At 50.3% G+C, this 18318-nt stretch overlaps 1 protein-coding gene across 3 annotated transcripts in view; it reads left to right on the forward strand.

Annotated features, from left to right (window-relative positions):
• Nucleotides 1-16696, forward strand: part of LOC130375787 (C-Jun-amino-terminal kinase-interacting protein 4-like) — a 48445-nt gene extending 31749 nt beyond the window's left edge. For all 3 annotated transcript variants that reach the window (XM_056582877.1, XM_056582886.1, XM_056582894.1), the window contains 18 exons: nucleotides 519-649; nucleotides 2196-2252; nucleotides 3101-3280; nucleotides 3623-3767; nucleotides 4021-4110; nucleotides 4787-4891; nucleotides 5274-5451; nucleotides 6068-6286; nucleotides 6424-6670; nucleotides 7548-7652; nucleotides 7764-7844; nucleotides 8122-8189; nucleotides 8552-8700; nucleotides 9266-9437; nucleotides 9650-9763; nucleotides 10092-10277; nucleotides 10517-10648; nucleotides 13995-16696. In XM_056582877.1, coding sequence (XP_056438852.1) covers nucleotides 519-649; nucleotides 2196-2252; nucleotides 3101-3280; nucleotides 3623-3767; nucleotides 4021-4110; nucleotides 4787-4891; nucleotides 5274-5451; nucleotides 6068-6286; nucleotides 6424-6670; nucleotides 7548-7652; nucleotides 7764-7844; nucleotides 8122-8189; nucleotides 8552-8700; nucleotides 9266-9437; nucleotides 9650-9763; nucleotides 10092-10277; nucleotides 10517-10648; nucleotides 13995-14113 — 2478 coding nt within the window. In that variant the 3' untranslated portion in view covers nucleotides 14114-16696. The remainder of the gene's footprint in view (nucleotides 1-518; nucleotides 650-2195; nucleotides 2253-3100; nucleotides 3281-3622; nucleotides 3768-4020; nucleotides 4111-4786; nucleotides 4892-5273; nucleotides 5452-6067; nucleotides 6287-6423; nucleotides 6671-7547; nucleotides 7653-7763; nucleotides 7845-8121; nucleotides 8190-8551; nucleotides 8701-9265; nucleotides 9438-9649; nucleotides 9764-10091; nucleotides 10278-10516; nucleotides 10649-13994) is intronic.
• The last annotated feature ends 1622 nt before the right edge of the window (nucleotides 16697-18318 follow it).

The following is an 18318-nucleotide window of genomic DNA, read 5'->3' on the forward strand; positions in this document are numbered from 1 at the left end:
ATTAACACAACAGCTTCAGTTTCAGGTGCGGCTCTATCTATCCTGCTTCTTTTTTTCGTTTACATGATGGCAAGTGATGCTGGGAGGGACCTTCTGTCTGCTGTGAGGGACCTTCAGTCTGGTGTGAGGGCCCTTCTGTCTGTTGTTTGAGGGACCTTCTGTCTGGTGTTTGAGGGACCCTCAGTCTGGTGTTTGAGGGACCTTCATTCTGGTGTGAGGGCACTTCTGTCTGTTGTTTGAGGGACCTTCTGTCTGGTGTTTGAGGGACCTTCTTTCTGGTGTTTGAAGGACCTTCAGTCTGGTGTTTGAGGGACCTTCAGTCTGGTGTTTGAGGGACCTTCTTTCTGGTGTTTGAAGGACCTTCAGTCTGGTGTTTGAGGGACCTTCAGTCTGGTGTTTGAGGGACCTTCTTTCTGGTGTTTGAGGGACCTTCAGTCTTGTGTTTGAGGGACCTTCAGTCTTGTGTTTGAGGGACCTTCAGTCTGGTGTTTGAGGGACCTCCCGGTGTGTCTCCGCAGAGCGATGTTCCCACGGCCCAGAGGAAGCGCTTCACGCGGGTGGAGATGGCCCGCGTGCTTATGGAGAGGAACCAGTACAAGGAGAGACTGATGGAGCTGCAGGAGGCCGTCAGGTGGACCGAGATGATCAGGTGAGGAGGTTAGGAGGTGGGGGTGGAGGTGCTGGAGGTGGTGGGGGTGGTGGTGGAGGTGGAGGGGGAGGAATAGTGTAAATAAAATAGTGTAAATTAGTATAAATTAGTCTTTTTTTAAAAAACTCAATAGAAAAGGGTTGGTAATATTTCAAATCTCGTTTTACCACATTTGGTGCTTCTGGTGCTTATTTGATGAGATTCTAGATCAGAGATCAAAGCGGGTCACAGCTAGACCCATTAACCAGTCAGATGTGAACCAGTCAGATGTGATCAGTTAGATGTGAATCAGGCAGATGTGAACCAGGCAGATGTGATCAGTTAGATGTGAATCAGGCAGATGTGAATCAGGCAGATGTGAATCAATCAGATGTGAATCAGGCAGATGTGAATCAGTCAGATGTAAATCCGTCAGATGTAGGTCAGACGTCGTATCTACATCGGGCGATGCACCTGGCAACAGAGAAAGGAGACATTGAGTATGATCCAGAACTATAAGGGTTTTCTATGTCTAGTAGGGGTGTAACGGTACACTGAAGTCACGGTTCGGTTCATACCTCGGTTCAGACATCACGGTTCGGTACGAGTTCGGTACAATGAAGGGAAAAGATAAAACAAAAATGCAGAAGGCAATTCTTTTTTACTGTCTCAGGTTGTACCGCCTAGTTTCCTACAGTCTCTCCCCTGAGCTAGCTGCAACAGTTTGAACTGTGTAATCTAAGATGTAAACAGGAAACAATAAGTACACATCACCTCCAGACTCCCTCCGTAACTTTTAAACAAAATAAGACTATCGGTTATAAAACTGAAAATTCAGCATGCTTTACAGTATTTATGAAACTGCAAAGTACACAGAATTTGCACCCGGAGGGTGCGGGTCGGTTCGTTGCGGCTTGGTGGAGTAGTGAATGTGCGGTTCGGCGCAGCTCAGTTACGGCTCGCGTTTCCACCGCCGACGGTATCCTTATGGTGGGCAGGGGGGTTTACCCGGATCGTGATAGCCGCGGCAGCTACGTTAGCATTGTGACCTCATAGCAGCCCGACATAGTGTCAGGCTGCTCCTTATAATTCCAAGGAAAAAGAACGCGAACAATGAGCAAAGATCAACCATTTAGGACGTCCAAGAAGGACGGCTAACTTTTGTGCAACATTTTCTTCAATCAACAAAGCTTTCGCCGTTGTTCAGAAATACTTTGCGGATAATGTATTTATTTATTATCCCCCTGTCTCACGGAAGTGCGATTCTGTCATCCAATCAACGGACTGCGTGTGTAGCTCGAACTTGCCAGCACCCTTTCAGGCGTCTCAGTTGTCCCTGAAGATCGTGGATCCAACATTAGTTCGGCATTACATTAATTAATTTGCACGCCAGTTTTAATTAATTTTATACCGTGTATTCTCCGTGTAAATCCATGCACCGTACCGTGACGTCCGTTCCGATTCGGTTCAATACGAATACATGTATCGTTACACCCCTTCTCTACACAGTATCTATATCTATATATATAGATATAGTTATATATGTGGTGTTTCTCTGCTCCCCCAGGGCCTCTAGGGAAAACCCAGCGCTGTCGGAGAAGAAGAAATCCAGCATCTGGCAGTTGTGAGTCCTTCTCTGCCCCCTCCCTCCTCTGTGAAACGGGGACAACATCCAGATGTTCTGCTGTCAAACGTTGGCTTCAAACTGCCAACTGTAAACCTGAGTGTCACAACCTTTATCTCTCCTGTATTTTGTTTTCCTTTCACACGGTTGCTTTGAAACGCCAGCGTTAGGTAGACAGCGTGATTGTTTCAGACCAGCCCTCCTGTCTCTGTTTCTATACACAGAGCTCATACTGCTAGTGAACACAGAGCACATACTGCTAGTGACCACTGAGCTAATACTGCTAGTGACCACAGAGCTCATACTGCTAGTGACCAGCGAGCTCATACTGCTAGTGACCACATGGCCCCTCCTGTCCCTGTCTCTAAACACAGAGCTCATACTGCTAGCGACCACATGGCCCCTCCTGTCCCTGTCTCTAAACACAGAGCTCAAACTGCTAGTGACCAAAGAGCTCATACTGCTAGTGACCACATAACTCACCGTTTAGTTACCACAGGACTCATCCTGCTCTCCTCAATGAGACTTTAACTGACCCATCAGGGGGAGGTGGTCTGACCCCCCCCCCATGGGGAGGTGGTTTGACCCCCCAGGAGGAGAAGTACTTCCTATTTATCTTACAATTTGAGACAAACATGTATATGACAGATAAATATCTAGTCTTTTCTCTGATTGGTTAGGTAGTGCTTGGCTCTGTCGAATCAAACCTGATCCCAGCATGTTGTGTCGCTCCATTGGATGAGGCCCTTTGGTGTTGAACCCTCCCACCAATCGATTCCTCTCTCTGTCCCGCCCACTCCTTCCCGTGCTCCTATTGGCTCTCGTCCCCATTCTGCCCGCCCCTGCAGCTTCAGCAGGCTCTTCAGCTCCGCCCCCGCCCCCGCCCCCGCCAGTGGCTCCGCCCTGAAGAAGGCGGAGCCTCAGCCCAACATGAAGTACAATGCCCCCGGTGGACTGGTGAAGAGGAGCAGCACCTTCTCCCAGTTCCCCACCGAGAAGTCTAAGACGCTGGACTTCCTGAACGAAGAGTGAGTCAGCCTTAAGCCTTTAGCCTTTAGCCTTAGCCTTTAGCCTTTAACCTTAACCTTAGCCTTAGCCTTTAGCCTTTAGCCTTAGCTTTTAGTCCAGGGATTTAAAGTGTCTGTTAAAACACACACTATATTATTGTATACAGCAGTGTATACAATAAAGTGTTTGTGTGTGTGTGCGTCTGTATGTGTGTCTCTGTGTGTGTGCATGTGTGTGTGTGTGTGTGTGTGTCTGTATGTGTGTCTCTGTGTGTGTGTGTGTGTGTGTGTGTGTGTGTGTGAGCGTGTGAGCGTGTGAGCGTGTGTGTGTGTGTGTGCGTGCTCTAACTGTGCTGTCTCCAGGATTGACCCGTGCAGCTCCCCGTCCCGTAAAGAGCAGAAGAGGGCCCAGTACCGGCAGGTCAAGGCCCACATGCAGCGGGAGGAGAGAAGGGGGGAGGACGGCCGCGTCACCGCCCACGGCTGGAGCCTCCCGGGCAAGGCCAAGGTCAGACCCCGGGGGAGGGGGGGGGGAGACACCCTGGGGAGGGGAGAGTTGAGGGGTGAGACCCCTGGAGAGGGGAGAGGGTGAGAACAGCCTCCCTGGAGAGGATCCAGACCCCCCCGGATGGGGGCTAGAGGAGTAGCAGACAGACTGAGGGACTTATGATGTTACATTTATTTATCGTGTGTGATCTATGTTTCCTCATTGTGTGTGTGTGTGTGTGTGTGTGTGTGTGTGTGTGTGTGTGTGTCAGCAGGTGTCTGATGGGGGTCAGACGGAGAACAAGATGAATCTCCCAGTGCCCGTCTACCTGAGGCCTCTGGATCAGAAGGATGCTTCTATGAAGGTACGCACTCTTTACATTCTCATCCAGAGCCTTGTATATTGATAGAGGCTCATCAGTAAGTTAAGTATAACTGCAGAAGGCAGTTATAGAACCATTGGGGATGATTCAGTGAGGGGAACAGATCTCTCTGTCTAGTTGAGCTAGTCAAGAGGCGGCTCAGTTCAGTGTGGGTTAACCTTGGGGGAAGCACCTCCTAAACCCTGGGTGGAGCAGTGGCGCCGCCATCCGTTGAGCATGGCAGTACCCCTCCAGTCGGGTGTATTCCCATAGCCGTGATCAGTTACGTTCTTAAAGATCTTCACACGCCCTCATCGTTAGAGAAGAGCAGAGAGGGGGAGGAACCACACTGGGTGAATAGGTGACTGGGTGAGTGAAGGACCAGACTGGGTGACTGGCTGAGTGATGAAGCAGACTGGGTAACTGGGTGAATAGGTGAGTGGGTGAATGAAGGACCAGACTGGGTGACTGGGTGAGTGAAGAACAAGACTGGGTGACTGGGTGAGTGAAGGAACAGACTGGGTGACTGGGTGAGTGAAGGACCAGACTGGGTGACTTGGTGAGTGAAGGTCCAGACTGGGTGAGTGGGTGACTGGGTGAGTGAAGGTCCAGTCTGGGTGAGTGGGTAACTCGTTGAGTGGGTGAGTGGGAGTCTCACGCTCTGCCGCTTTGTCCCCAGCTGTGGTGCGCCGCGGGGGTCAACCTGTCGGGGGGCCCGACCCCCCCCCTGGTGGAGGGGCCGACCGGCTCCCAGAGCAGCCTGGACCAGCTGGAGCACGACAAGGTGTGTGTGTGTTTGTGTGCGTGTGTGTGTGCTCGCGTCTGCGTCTGTTGAAGTAATGATGAGAGAGGACTGAAAGCTGGAAGAGATGTCATGGTTTGGCCTCACTCCCTGTCCATGGTCCTTCCATCCTCCTCAAATCTCCTCTCTCTCCCCTCCTCTCCTCCTCTTTCTCTCTCCTCCTCTCTCTCCGCCTCTCCTCTCTCCTCCTCTCTCTCCTCCTCTTTAACCTCCTCTCTCTCCTCCCTCTCCTCTCCCTCCTCCTCACTCTCCTCCCCTCCTGCTCCACTCTATTCTCCTCTCTCTCTCCTCCCTCTCCTCTCCCTCCTCCTCACTCTCCTACTCTCTCTGCTCCTCTCTAACCTCCTCTCTCTCCCGGCTGTAGGAGCAGGAGGGGGGGGAGCCCCAGGAGGAGGTGGGGGTAAGGAGCAGCAGGGTGTGGTTGTGTATCAGCACCCACTCCTCCACCAAGGTGCTGGTGCTGGACGCCTCGCTGCCCTCGGAGCAGCTGGACAGCTTCTACGCCTGCAATACCCACGTGCTCTGCATCGCCAGCGTGCCCGGTCAGCACCCTCATCTGAATATGAAGAGCACATTAATATACTGCAGCCTTCCGCACCGTGTGCGGCAACCGCCCTTTTAACCACCTCGCTCCCGGAGGGTTCAGCGCGGCGGTGTGAACGGCCAGGTGTTTTTCTAAAGCGGCTGTTGCTGCTGCTGCTGCCGAAAGTTTCAACACGGGGAAAGCTGAGCGGTAGGGCAAAATATGTGCGCGTTCACGTGGGCGGCAACCGCTTCTTGGTTTACAGCCGCTTTTGTAACCGCCTCCCCTCTGCCGCCCTTCCCTCATTGAAATGAATGGGGGCGGCGAGTTGCCGCGCGGCGGTGTGAAAGCAGCTTTATTGTCTCTTTATACTCTATAGAAGGCAGGCACCCATAGATGGGTTGGCAGATGGAGTGAACCGTTCACCTGAACCGTTCAACTGAGCCATTGCTCTTCACCGTGGTGTTGTGGTGAACCATTCTTCTGAACTGTTCCTCTTCACCGTGGTGTTGCGGTGAACCGTTCTTCTGAACCGTTCCTCTGTTCCTCTTCAACAGGTGTTGTGGTGTCCCTGGCTGGAGTCTGACCTTGACCTCTGACCCCCATGCGTCCTGACCTTGACCTCTGACCCCTAGGCGTTCTGGAGACGGACTTCTCTGCGGGCCAGGAGCCCTCCCTGGACCCCGAGGGGGGGGGGGACCAGGCCTCTCTGGCGGGCAGCGTGGGCTCAGCGGGCAGCGACGGGCCCCCGGCCCCCGAGGGCACCACCGCCGTGCCCCAGACTGCCAGCGCCCGCGTCTCCACTGGGGAGCGCCCCCCAGGGCACCCCGGGGCCCTTGGGCCCCCAGACACAGGTAGGCCCCGGGTCCTTGTGTTTATCTAGGGGGTCTTTGGGGGTCTTTGGGTCGGTCTGGGCCTCCGGGGTGGAGGCGGGTGTGTTGACTCTACGGGCCTCCTGTAGGCCGGCCCCTGAACTGTCTCCCCCCAACAGTGCCGCTGTCCAGGGAGGGCAGCCCCCTGGAGGAGGGGCCCCCCGCGGAGGACGAAGCCCCCCAGGAGGACGGGGGGGTCCCCACGGCGGAGGAGGCCACCGAGGCCACCGAGGCCAACGCGGGCGAGGAAGAGGGCCAGGAGGAGGGGGCCCCAGGGCCCGCCCAGAGCCAGACCTACACCGAGCACGTGTTCACCGACCCGCTGGGCGTGGGGCCCGCAGAGGGCCCCAGGGCCCGCACTGAGAGGTGGGGGGGGGGGGGGGGGGGGGGTTCTGGGTGTGTGTGTTGGGCTGGGTGTTTGTGTTTGGCTGTGAGTGTGTTTGTGTGTAGGGCTGGGTGTGTGTTGGGCTGTGTGTCTGTGTGTGTGAGTGTAGGGCTGGGTTTGTGTGGGGCTGTGTGTGTGTGTGTGTGTGTGTGTGTAGTGTTGGGTGTGTGTGGTGTGTAGGGCTGTGTGTGTGTTGGGCTGTGTGTGTGTAGGGCTGGGTGTGTGTGGGGCTGTGTGTGTGTGTGTAGGGCTGGTTGTATGTGGGGCTTCGTGTGTGTGTGTGTGTTGGGCTGTGTGTGTGTGTGTGTGTGTGTTGGGCTGGATGTGTGCGTGTTTGGCTGGGTGTGAGTGGGGCTGTGTGTGTATGTTTTGCTGGGTGTCTGTGTGTTTGGCTGGGTGTCTGTGTAGGGCTAGATGTGTGTGCGTGTAGGAATCAGAAGCATTTAATGCCATTTATGCTAACATAGGAGGGATTTGTCTCAGCGGTCCAGTGTGTGTGTTTCAACAAATATATTGCAACAGGTCAGGACAGTGCTAACAAGACATAACAGGACAATCAATGCAATGGGTGATGAGATACATACTAGATAATAAAGTGCACGTGGAGAATTAAGTCCAATGTGATTCTTGACAGGTATCACGGGGGAGGCTGGTGTTTGGCTGGTTGTGTGTGTTTGGCTGGTTGTGTGTGTTTGGCTGGTTGTGTGTGTTTGGCTGGGTGTGTGTGTTTGGCTGGGTGTGTGTGTGATGATGGCTTGGTGTGTGTGTGTGTGTGTAAGGTTGCGTGTTTGTGTGTTTAGCCGAGCGTGTGTTATGCTCTGACCATGTGTGTGTATGTGTGTGTGTGTTGATCTCCAGGGAGCCGGACGGAGCCACGCCCCAGTCTGAAGACCAATCAGAGGGAGAGGTGCTGCGAATGAGCAGTTCCCTGCCCACCATGTGGCTGGGGGCCCAGAACGGATGGTGAGGGAGGGCACTAGAGGGCCACTAGAGGGGCATCTAGGGGGGTTAGTCCCATTTCCTCTGAAGGGTTAGGGTAAGACCTGAGTTGACCTGGTGTGTCCTCTCCTCCAGCCTCTACGTCCACTCGGCAGTGGCTCGCTGGAGGAAGTGTCTCCACGCCATCAAGCTGAAGGACTCCATCCTCAACATCGTGTAAGACCCTCACCCTGACACATGAACACAAGAATACACGGACACAGGAATACATGAACACATGAATACACGGACACACAGACAAATGAATACATAAATACATGGACAAATGAATACACAGACACACGGACGAATGAATACATGAACACATGAATACACTGTCACACGGAAACATGAATACACAGACACCCGGACACATGAACACATGAATAGACAGACACACAGACACATGTTACCATGAGGTGACCAGCAGAGTGAGGGTGTCTTTCTGTTCCAGCCATGTGAGAGGCAGGGTGCTGGTGGCGCTGGCTGATGGGACGCTGGCCATCTTCCACAGGGGGACTGGTGAGTGTTAGCTACTAGCCTGTTAGCCTGCTTGCCTATTAGCCTGCTAGCCTGTTAGCTTGCTAGCCTGTTAGCCTGCTAGCCTGTTAGTCTGGTACCCTGTTAGCCTGTTAGCTGCTAGCCTGTTCTGTTGGATCCCAGAGGGGCTGGGGAGTGCTACTGCCTCTAGTCCTCACCCCTGTGTCTCCCCCCCAGATGGGCAGGGGTAACCTAGCCCCCCTCATTCCTCACCCCTTTGTCTCCCCCCCCAAGACGGGCAGTGGGACCCTAGCCCCCCCCGTTCCTCACGCCTGTGTCTCCCCCCCAGACGGGCAGTGGGACCCTAGCCCCCCCTGTTCCTCACCCCTGTCTCTCCTCCCCAGACGGGCAGTGGGACCTGACCAACTACCACCTGCTGGACCTGGGCCGGCCGCACCACTCCATCCGCTGCATGGCCGTGGTGCAGGACAAGGTGTGGTGCGGCTACCGCAACAAGATCTACGTCATCCAGCCCAACGCCATGAAGATAGAGGTAGGCCCCCAGATCACATGACCCAGGCCCCCCGTCACATGACCCGGGGACCCCAGTCACATCACCCGGGGGACCCCAGGTCCCATGACCAAGGCTCCCAGTCACATGACCTGGGCCCACAGTCACATGACCCGGGCCCCCAGTCCCATGACCCAGCCCCCAGTCAAATGACCCGGGGGACACTAGGTCACATGACCCGGACCCTCAGTCACATGACCCGGGCCCCAAGTAATATGACCTGGGCCCCCAGTCACATGACCCGGGACCCCAGGTCCCATGACCCGGGCCCCCAGGTCACATGACCCGGGAGACACGAGGTCACATGACCCGGGGGACCCCAGGTCACATGACCCGGGACACCAGGTCACATGACCTGGGACTCCAGGTCACGCCGTTGTTCGGCGTGAGTCAGTGTGAGGGTGAATATGCGGTGGTGAGTCAGTGTGAGGGTGAATATGCGGTGGTGAGTCAGTGTGAGGGTGATGAGGCGTCGTGCAGTGGTGAGTCAGTGTGAGGGTGATGAGCCATCGTGCGGTGGTGTATGTGTGTGTCTCTCCGGGAGCAGAAGGTTCTGGACGCCCACCCCCGTAAGGAGAGCCAGGTGCGGCAGCTGGCCTGGCTGGGCGACGGGGTCTGGGTCTCCATCCGCCTGGACTCCACCCTGCGGCTCTTCCACGCCCTGACCCACCAGCACCTCCAGGACGTGGACATAGAGCCCTACGTCAGCAAGATGCTGGGTAACAAAAGCCCAGTGTCAATACTCACACTCTGATCAATGAAATCCAGCTCAGTGAACAATCCTAAACCTAAGATATAAATGTAATATCAGACAGTCTTCTGTTCCAGTATCAGGTGTAGGTGGATATTGTCTTGGATTCTCTCTTCTCTGGGGTCTAAACTTGTGTGTGTGTGCGTGTGCGTGTGCGTGTGCGTGTGTGTGTGTGTGTAGGGACCGGTAAGCTGGGCTTCTCCTTCGTGAGGATCACGGCCCTCATGGTCTCCTGCGGCCGGCTGTGGGTCGGCACTGGGAACGGGGTCATCGTCTCCATCCCCCTGTCGGAGGGTAACACACACACAGGCACACACTCACGCATGCACACACACACACACAGGCACACACACACACACACACACACACACACACACACACACACACACACACACACACACACACACACACACACACACACACACACACACAGACACACAGGCACACACACACAGACAGACACACACACACACACACACACACACACACACACACAACCCTCACTTCCTGTACATCCAAACATCATACACTCACTTTAAATGCAGCCATCAGACATGTCCTTTATATAGTAACTCCCAGCCATCACCCTCCATGCCATGACCTCATGTGTTTCTGTGTTCAGCCGGTCAGACAGCGGGCCTGGGGGCCCAGCGGCCTGGGGGGGCCCAGCGGCCCGGGGGGGCGGTGCGCATGCTGGGGGATGAGGGGGGGGAGGGCGGGCCGGCCGTCCCGTACTGCTCCATGGCCCACGCCCAGCTCTGTTTCCACGGACACCGCGACGCCGTCAAGTTCTTCGTCTCCGTGCCCGGTACTGATTCATGTCTTCATCTGTTCCGGTGGTCTACGTCTGTGTGTTCTGTGGGGGATCTGTCTCCAGGTGTGTGTGACTGTGTGTGTGTGTTCTGTCTCCAGATGTATGTGTGTGATTGTGTGTGTGATTGTGTGTGTGTGTGTGTGTGTGTGTGTGTGTGTGTGTGTGTGTGTGTGTGTGTGTGTGTGTGTGTGTGTGTGTGTGTGCGCGCTCTCTAACCCGCTGTGCCCCCCCAGGCCAGGCCGTGCCCCCTCAGGGCGGGGCCGACTCGGGCTCTGACGACCCCCCCTCCGAGTCGTCAGATGCCCCTGAGCCGCGAAGCTTCCTGGTGATGAGCGGGGGGGAGGGCTACATCGACTTCAGGATGGGTGAGCCCTACCCCTAGTTATCTGGTTAACTCTTCATTAGTCAACAGCCTTTACTAACACTAGTTACCTGGTTCATTTTTCATTACTGTGCGTTCACACCAAACGCGACGGGGTGACAAGATCCCATACAAAGTGAACGTGGAGCATGGAGGAGAAAGTGATTGTTGCCGTTTGCGACTCCCGGAGCTCTATATAATATAATTTAATAGATAATATCATGACCAAAAGCTCTGTGTGCCTCCGGATGGCCGTAGCACGGGGGGCTCTCATAGGGATTGGGTTTTTCGGGGTTTCTTTACCAGCGTTGCTATGGTTTCCGGTCTTGTGTGTTCCAACGGTTTATTAGGTAGGCCTATCTAATAAATCTCTGTCTAATCAATACTTCAATCACTGCCTCTTCCGTGGTCATTACAATATTATGAATAGACTGCGTCGGGTTCTCCGACGTCTCTCCCTCTTCCACAGAAGGTAAAGACATGCAATGGTGGTTATCTCGGCCGTGGTTGAGAATGAATTGGCATGAAGCACCGTTGGCGGCGAAAAGTTGTGGTGCGACAAATTCACCTGACAAAACTTGCACAGCGACAAATTATGATTTGTGGCGCAACAAAACTTCGGCAACAACGCGAACGGGCGACAAATGTCACGTTTGGTGTGAACGCACAGTAAGTCAACAGCCCCAACTAGCACTAGTTACCTGGTTAACTCTGCATTATTCATCAGCCCTAACTTACACTAGTTACGTGGTTAACTCTTCATTAGTCCACAGACCTAACTAACACTAGTTACCTAGTTAACTATTCATTAGTCAACAGCCCCAACTACACTAGTTACCTGGTTGACTCTCCATTAGTCAACATGCTGGACAGAGAAGCGAGTTAAGGAGCTGTAGGTACGATTTAAGAGCTTTCATTAGAGTATAATTAGTTAAAATGCCATCGCAGTCCATCATTTATGAGAGAGCGAATTAAGCTGTGAGAATATTCTGAGTAGAGGCTCCTCCCTCTTTGAAACACTCCACTCCTGGCTTGTTTCTGGCAAATCAGGGCATCTCTTTCCTGATTGGTTCAGTTAATACATCTTGCCTGTCAATCACATATATGCAACAACCAATGGCAGAGAACCATAGGAAGAAGATCAGAGAGGCAAGGGACCTCCTTTAGTTTGTTTAGTTCAGTACTAGTACTCTCTCTCTCTTTGCCTTCTCAACTCTTGCCCTATGACGTTTAAATGTCATTAGCTATTTAAGAAAAGGGTAACTAATTAAAACGAGTTCCTCATAGCAAGGAGTTACCCACTGAGTGACTAGTTAGTCAGCTCTATGAGAGAAGCTACAGTGGTTAGCTGAGGCTCTTGGTTCTAGGTTCCACTAGAGCTCGTCTGAGGCCGGTTCTAGGTTCCACTAGAGTCCATCTGAGGCTGGTTCTAGATTCCACTAGAGCAGGGGTCTTCAATTAAAATTGAACAAGGTCCAGTTACTAAAAATTCCTTCCAAGAAAGGTCCGAACCTACCACGTCCTAATAGCCTTCTTTTGTCAAATACAATCAACACGGCATATTACCTTATAATTTCAGATGAATTTATTTTCAATTTCCAAATAGCTTACTTTTAACCATGAAAAACTTGTAAGACAAAGTAACGCATATTAACATTTCAAGTAAACAAAACAGGTACATTAGGCCTGCAATTCAAGTAAACATTAAAAGTGCATAAGGCCTTCATGTGAACTCAGCAGAACAGGAACACTAGGCCTACACTTCAAATAAACACAAAGTGCATTAGGCCTACATTTCAAGTAAGCAAATCAGGTACACCAGACCTACATTTCAAATAAACACAAAAAGAGCATTAGGCCTTCATTTCAAGTAAGCAAAACAGTGTCTCAAGTGGTGTTAGACCCAACAGGTCCTCACAGATCTCTATCTTGTCTTGAAACAATCGCACATAAACCAAAAGCTGGGCATTATCCGTTACATCTGAAGACTCATCAATGGCTAAGGATGGGGCACTCTGAACAGCCGCATGAAGCTGTGACACTGCGTCATCTGATGACATTTCAGATTTTCTGGTTGTCGTTGCACCTCACATTGGGATTTGCTTTATTTTTTCACACAATTCATCCCTTTGTTTACCTTCAAGTAACGTCTCGACAGCGGCGTTCAAGCACTCATTCACAACAGTCGTGTCACTGATTTTTTTTTAATGTTTTTTTATGTCCCAAAATCCATCCAATCTTAAGTGAGCATTCATTTGCACGTTGCTGGCCTGTAAATGAGTGTGTGAAGACACGCGTAGACCTCTCATACTGAGCTCTCAGCTCAGATATTTTCCACGCTCTTACTTCTGACTTCTGGGCATACTTTTCCTCGAAGGATCTGTGTTTGGATTCGTAACGCCGCTTAATATTCCCCCTTTTTATCAGCGCCACGGTTTCAACACATGAAAGACACAACAAAGGTTTTGTACCGCCTTGCGGGAGAATGAACAAGTATTGGTCAGCCCATTCATCTTTAAAATGTCTGTTTTCGGGGTCAACTTTCCTTATTTTGAGCAAGCCATTTTCTCATTCCAAATCACTCTTCCGGTAAACAAAAAATTTGATTGGCTATTTTTCTGAGTGACACTATCACGTACATGCCGTGACAGACGGAGGGAGGGGGGGAGTTCAGTGAGTGCATGATCTTCGCTCTGTGTAGATCATTGCTTTTTGCTGTTTTTATGCTGCACTACAGACTATTCTGCCTTTCAATTTGTATTTCAGTGAGAAATGATTTTACTAATGTAATCATGCTTTGTATAGTGAAATCATAAAAATCGTATTATTTTAAATTGGTCATGGGTCCGGATAGGACCGTCACTTGGTCCAGACCCGGACCGCGGTCCGCCGTTTGGAGATGCCTGCACTAGAGCCTGTCTGAGGCCGGTTCTAGGTTCCACCAGAGCTTGTCTGAGGCCAGTTCTAGGTTCCATTAGAGAAGGGGTCACCAACCTTTTTGAACCTGAGAGCTACTTCATGGGTACTGAGTCATACTAAGGGCACCCAGTTCTATACACTCTTCTGAAATAACAAATTTGCTCAGTTTGCCTTTAGTTATATATTACTATCAATGATACTCATCTATGTGAAGACATGTTGATTAATGAAGTCATGTTAATGATTTCTCACAATAATTATCAACAATGACTTAAAAAAGGTGGGAAAGAGTTGTTCAAGAATGAGTAGTGCTATTTTTAGAACAGGCCTGCGGGCGCCTCATGTGGTCCTTGCGGGCGCCGTGGTGCCCGCAAGGATTGTGTTGGTGACCCCTGTACTAGAGCCTGTCTGAGGCCGATTCTGCTCCTCAGGGGACGAGGGCAGCGAGCTGGACGGCCTGCTTGAACCAGCGGACGGACAGACGGCCAGCGCCCCCAAGACAGAGCGGAGCCACCTCATCGTGTGGCAGGTCGCGGCCGGCCGGGACTGAGGGTCCGGGACTGAGGGTCCGGGACTGAGGGTCCGGGACTGAGAATCCGGGACTGAGGGTCCGGGACTGAGGGTCGTCACTGCGTCAGACCCTCCTCATCTGCTCATTCTGTTCCATGGTTATCCCAGAGTAGACCAGTACTTTTATACAAACGTGCTTTCTACGGGTGGTGTTGTGTCAGGACCCCAGTCTGACGTCGGGGGGGATCCGTCCAGGGGATCCGTCAAGGGGGATCATGTTTTAAGCTTCTTGTTTACTGTCGTATGCTACAGCAGCCAGTCGTCTGACAAAGAGATCAAATGAAGATTCAGGTTTTCTCTTTCTTCTGAAATGTTTCCTCATCATGGATTATTTTTATGCATTAGGGAAGTGTGTGTGTCCTACAGTTTGTGTTTGTATGTCTTTTTAAAGGTGTCTATGTGTGCATGAACGAGCTACCTTCTTTTTTTTATGTTGCCATGAAACTAATCTAAATCCTGGGGTTGAGGATCGGGTTGCTCCAGAATGATCTGGCATGATCCAAAAAAGGAAGCGGATTAAAGGAACCGTTTGTCGAACCGCTGGAATGCATGAGGAACCTTCTGAAACCCATCTCCGTCCAACCCCCCTGCTCGTTCTGACACTCACTCCCCTCACTCCCACCCCTCCCTCCCTCTCCTCTCCTCCCCTCCCTCCTCCTCTCCCCTCCTCTCCTCCTCCCTCCCCCCTAGTCAGTCTTCCGTTCTGCTCGCCGTCTGCACTTTAACTGTAGCTGTAGTGGCCTGAGGCTCAGAGTCCTGTGCTATTAGAAACCTGTACTAACGAGTGATACTGAGGAATACTGTGTGAGGAAACAGACCTCAGATTTGTTTAAGAGTCAACCGCCCACTGGCGACAGGACAAAAGGAGAAGGAGGAATTGTCAGTAGAAGATCCTTTTGGCTTTACATTTTCTAAATCTTGTTTATGACGATTTGAAGGATGCTTATTTTTGTCGTCAACATGGAAGATTAGCAGGGAACTTTATTTCCATTTTTTGTGTCTGGCACTTTTAAATAGTTTCAATGTTAATGTTGGAGAAAGAGTCTCTCCTTTTACTGAATCCTGCTTCTATTCTTTGATTGCCTTTTTCTCCCGTTTGCCATTTAATGCGTCTGTCCTGTCTGGGGGGCTTTAATGTCCTCAGTATTTCAACAGTGTCTGTAGTTACTTTAGCAGGACCACCTACTTTGAGTTCGCCGTTTTGTTTGCCATTTCATTCCAATTTTTAATTACACAAATATCATGTTGCCATTCCAGTATTTATTTTTGGTATTTTTGGTTTGTTTATTGAGCCTATTGCTGGTTCAGAATGTAACTTTCTACATTAAGACTCTAAAAGTTGGTTATGGTTTGTTCCAAAAAGGTTTACATGATTGTAAATAATGGTTAAAAATGAATTTTAAGCAAACCATAAATTCATACGAAACGTTTATTTGGACGATTTCTTTTTCTAACGAAACATTCATTGTATAAAGCTATGCATGTTTTTTAAGAGACCATCGCTTACTCTCACCTGCACTTACCTCCGCTCTCCTGGGGGGCGCTGCGGAGTGCCGCAATACCGCCCTTCTCCTGGGGGGCGCTGTGGAGCAGTACCACTGCTCTCCCGGAGGGCGACGCAGAGTGGTGCAGTACCGCCGCTCTCCTGGGGGGGCGCTGCGGCGCGGTTTGTGTAGGTGGGAGCTGACACACTCGCCCTGTAGTGCATCAGACGTGCGGTATGTGCGTCGTGTGCTTGATGTGTGTTTCTGTACAGCACAAAGAACACGTTTTGTGTAGGGACTCCATTTCAACACGAGTGTGGTGTTAAAGGGTTAAACAGCGTCATAGTCTTATTTTTAACAATGCATTAAAACTCTTATCTCATGGAAACGGAGTCACGACTCGTGTTTACTGGAGAGAATCCCTTATTATTTTATCTGTTGGTGCACCAATGTGAACATTGTAATGTAAATATATGACATTAACCCACCAGCTGGTATGGAAGAAAATAACCCTACATTTTATGGTAAACTATGATTAATATTAGGCCAATAAAACATATAGAAACTTTAGTGGTGGAAGGTAGCTGATCACCTCTCCCCTATAAGTTAGGTTTGACATGGCGCCAGGGAGCAAGTTCACTCTGTTCCTATCTTGTGTGTTTTCTCAAGGGTAAAGCTCACATGCATACCATCGTTCCTTATGCATAATGGTTGATGTATGTTCGAGGGTAAAGCTGTGACCTGGAAAAATAGGCTATGTAGATCAACATTTGTGGTTAATGAGTGGTCAAGGGCAAAGCTGTGAGATGGAAAATGTGCTATGCAAATCAGCATTTTATGCAAGTCTGACCTCATAATATGTAAGGATTGGGTATATAAGGAGCAGGACGAGAATCATTAGGGGTCCAAGCCAACAGGTTGGATCCCTATTGTTTTTGTAAGGATTCTTATTAGGGGTCCAAGCCAACAGGTTGGATCCCTATTGTTTTTGTAAGGATTTTTCTTTTTAGGGGTCCAAGCCAACAGGTTGGATCCCTATTGTTTTTGTAAGGATTTTTATTAGGGGTCCAAGCCAACAGGTTGGATCCCTATTGTTTTTGTAAGGATTATTATTATTATTATTTCGTACGCCTTAGAAGTGGTACCACAGCCCAAACCGTAAATGGTGCACACGCGCCAATTACATGACTAGAACCAGGTCCGGCACCGCTACTCAGATAACAAAATCCAGACACGCCGGTCCCTAAGTGGCTCTATACCAAGGAATACGCGTTTGGGGCTATAACTCCCACACCGAACCTCCCAGAGTCCAAAAACTTGTACCCACAGATGCACTGGAGTCTGCTGCATCTTTTGGCCTAGGCCACGCCCATTTGCGTCCATGAATATTTTTCGCTAAATCGCAAAAACCGCAAAACAGTTTTTTCCCTACTCCTCCCACATTTCTTGACCAATCAACACAAAACTTTGCACACGACATCGTCAGACGCACACGCAAAGAAATCCTAGACACTTTTTTGATCCGAACTTCGACGACGAAACGGTAGCGTTTTGAATATTTGTTTATTAGCTACGTTTTACGTCGAAACGCAAAAAATTAAAAAAATACCAAAATTAGTCATCAGATCAAGTCCAAATTTTTGACACATGTTGATGCTACCCCTACTGGCGTTCAATAAAATAATCGGAATATTTCGCCATAAGGGGGCGCAATAAACGAGGAAATTGTATATCTTCGACAAAATCTCGCCGCAAAAACGCTACACTGACTTCCCGCTACTCCTACCACAGTCAAATCCTTTGTATCCACAGGTTCAGGGTAGCGTTTTGAACACATGCTTCGCATTGTGCCGGCGAAATGCACATTTCTTGTCGCGTTGTGCCGGCGAAATGCACACTTCTTGGACCCCTGCATAACTGCTTGCAGTTCTAGTTATTAGGGGTCCAAGCCAACAGGTTGGATCCCTATTGTTTTTGTAAGGATTTTTTAGGGGTCCAAGCCAACAGGTTGGATCCCTATTGTTTTTGTAAGGATTTTTAGGGGTCCAAGCCAACAGGTTGGATCCCTATTGTTTTTGTAAGGATTTTTAGGGGTCCAAGCCAACAGGTTGGATCCCTATTGTTTTTGTAGTGTTTATTATTTTTAGGGGTCCAAGCCAACAGGTTGGATCCCTATTGTTTTTGTAGCGATTATTATTAGGGGTCCAAGCCAACAGGTTGGATCCCTATTGTTTTTGTAATGATTTTTCTTTTTATTAGGGGTCCAAGCCAACAGGTTGGATCCCTATTGTTTTTGTAAGGATTTTTTTTATTATACTTCCTACCAAGAAAGTGGTACCACAGCCCAGACCGTAAATGGTGCCGACATGCCAATTGCATGACTAGATCCAGGTCCGTGAAGACTATTCAGACGACAAAATCCAAAATTTTCGGAATATTTCGCCATTAGGGGGCGCAATAAACGAGGAAATTGTATATCTTCTTATTGGCCAAAGGAATGTTCTTCAAACTCAAAGGAAACCATCAAGGGGCAAACCCGAGTCTATATAAAAAATATGGCCAAGAATTATTAATGTGGGCGGGAGTTATTTGGCAAAGGAAAAATGTCTTTGGAAAATTTCGCCACAAGGGGTCGCAAATAAACGACGAAATAATATATCTCCTAACTGGCCAATGGAATGTTCTGAAAACGCGTTTTAGG

This window comes from Gadus chalcogrammus, chromosome 2 (assembly GCF_026213295.1).
Source record: "Gadus chalcogrammus isolate NIFS_2021 chromosome 2, NIFS_Gcha_1.0, whole genome shotgun sequence".
In the NCBI taxonomy this organism is placed as follows: Eukaryota; Metazoa; Chordata; class Actinopteri; order Gadiformes; family Gadidae; genus Gadus; species Gadus chalcogrammus.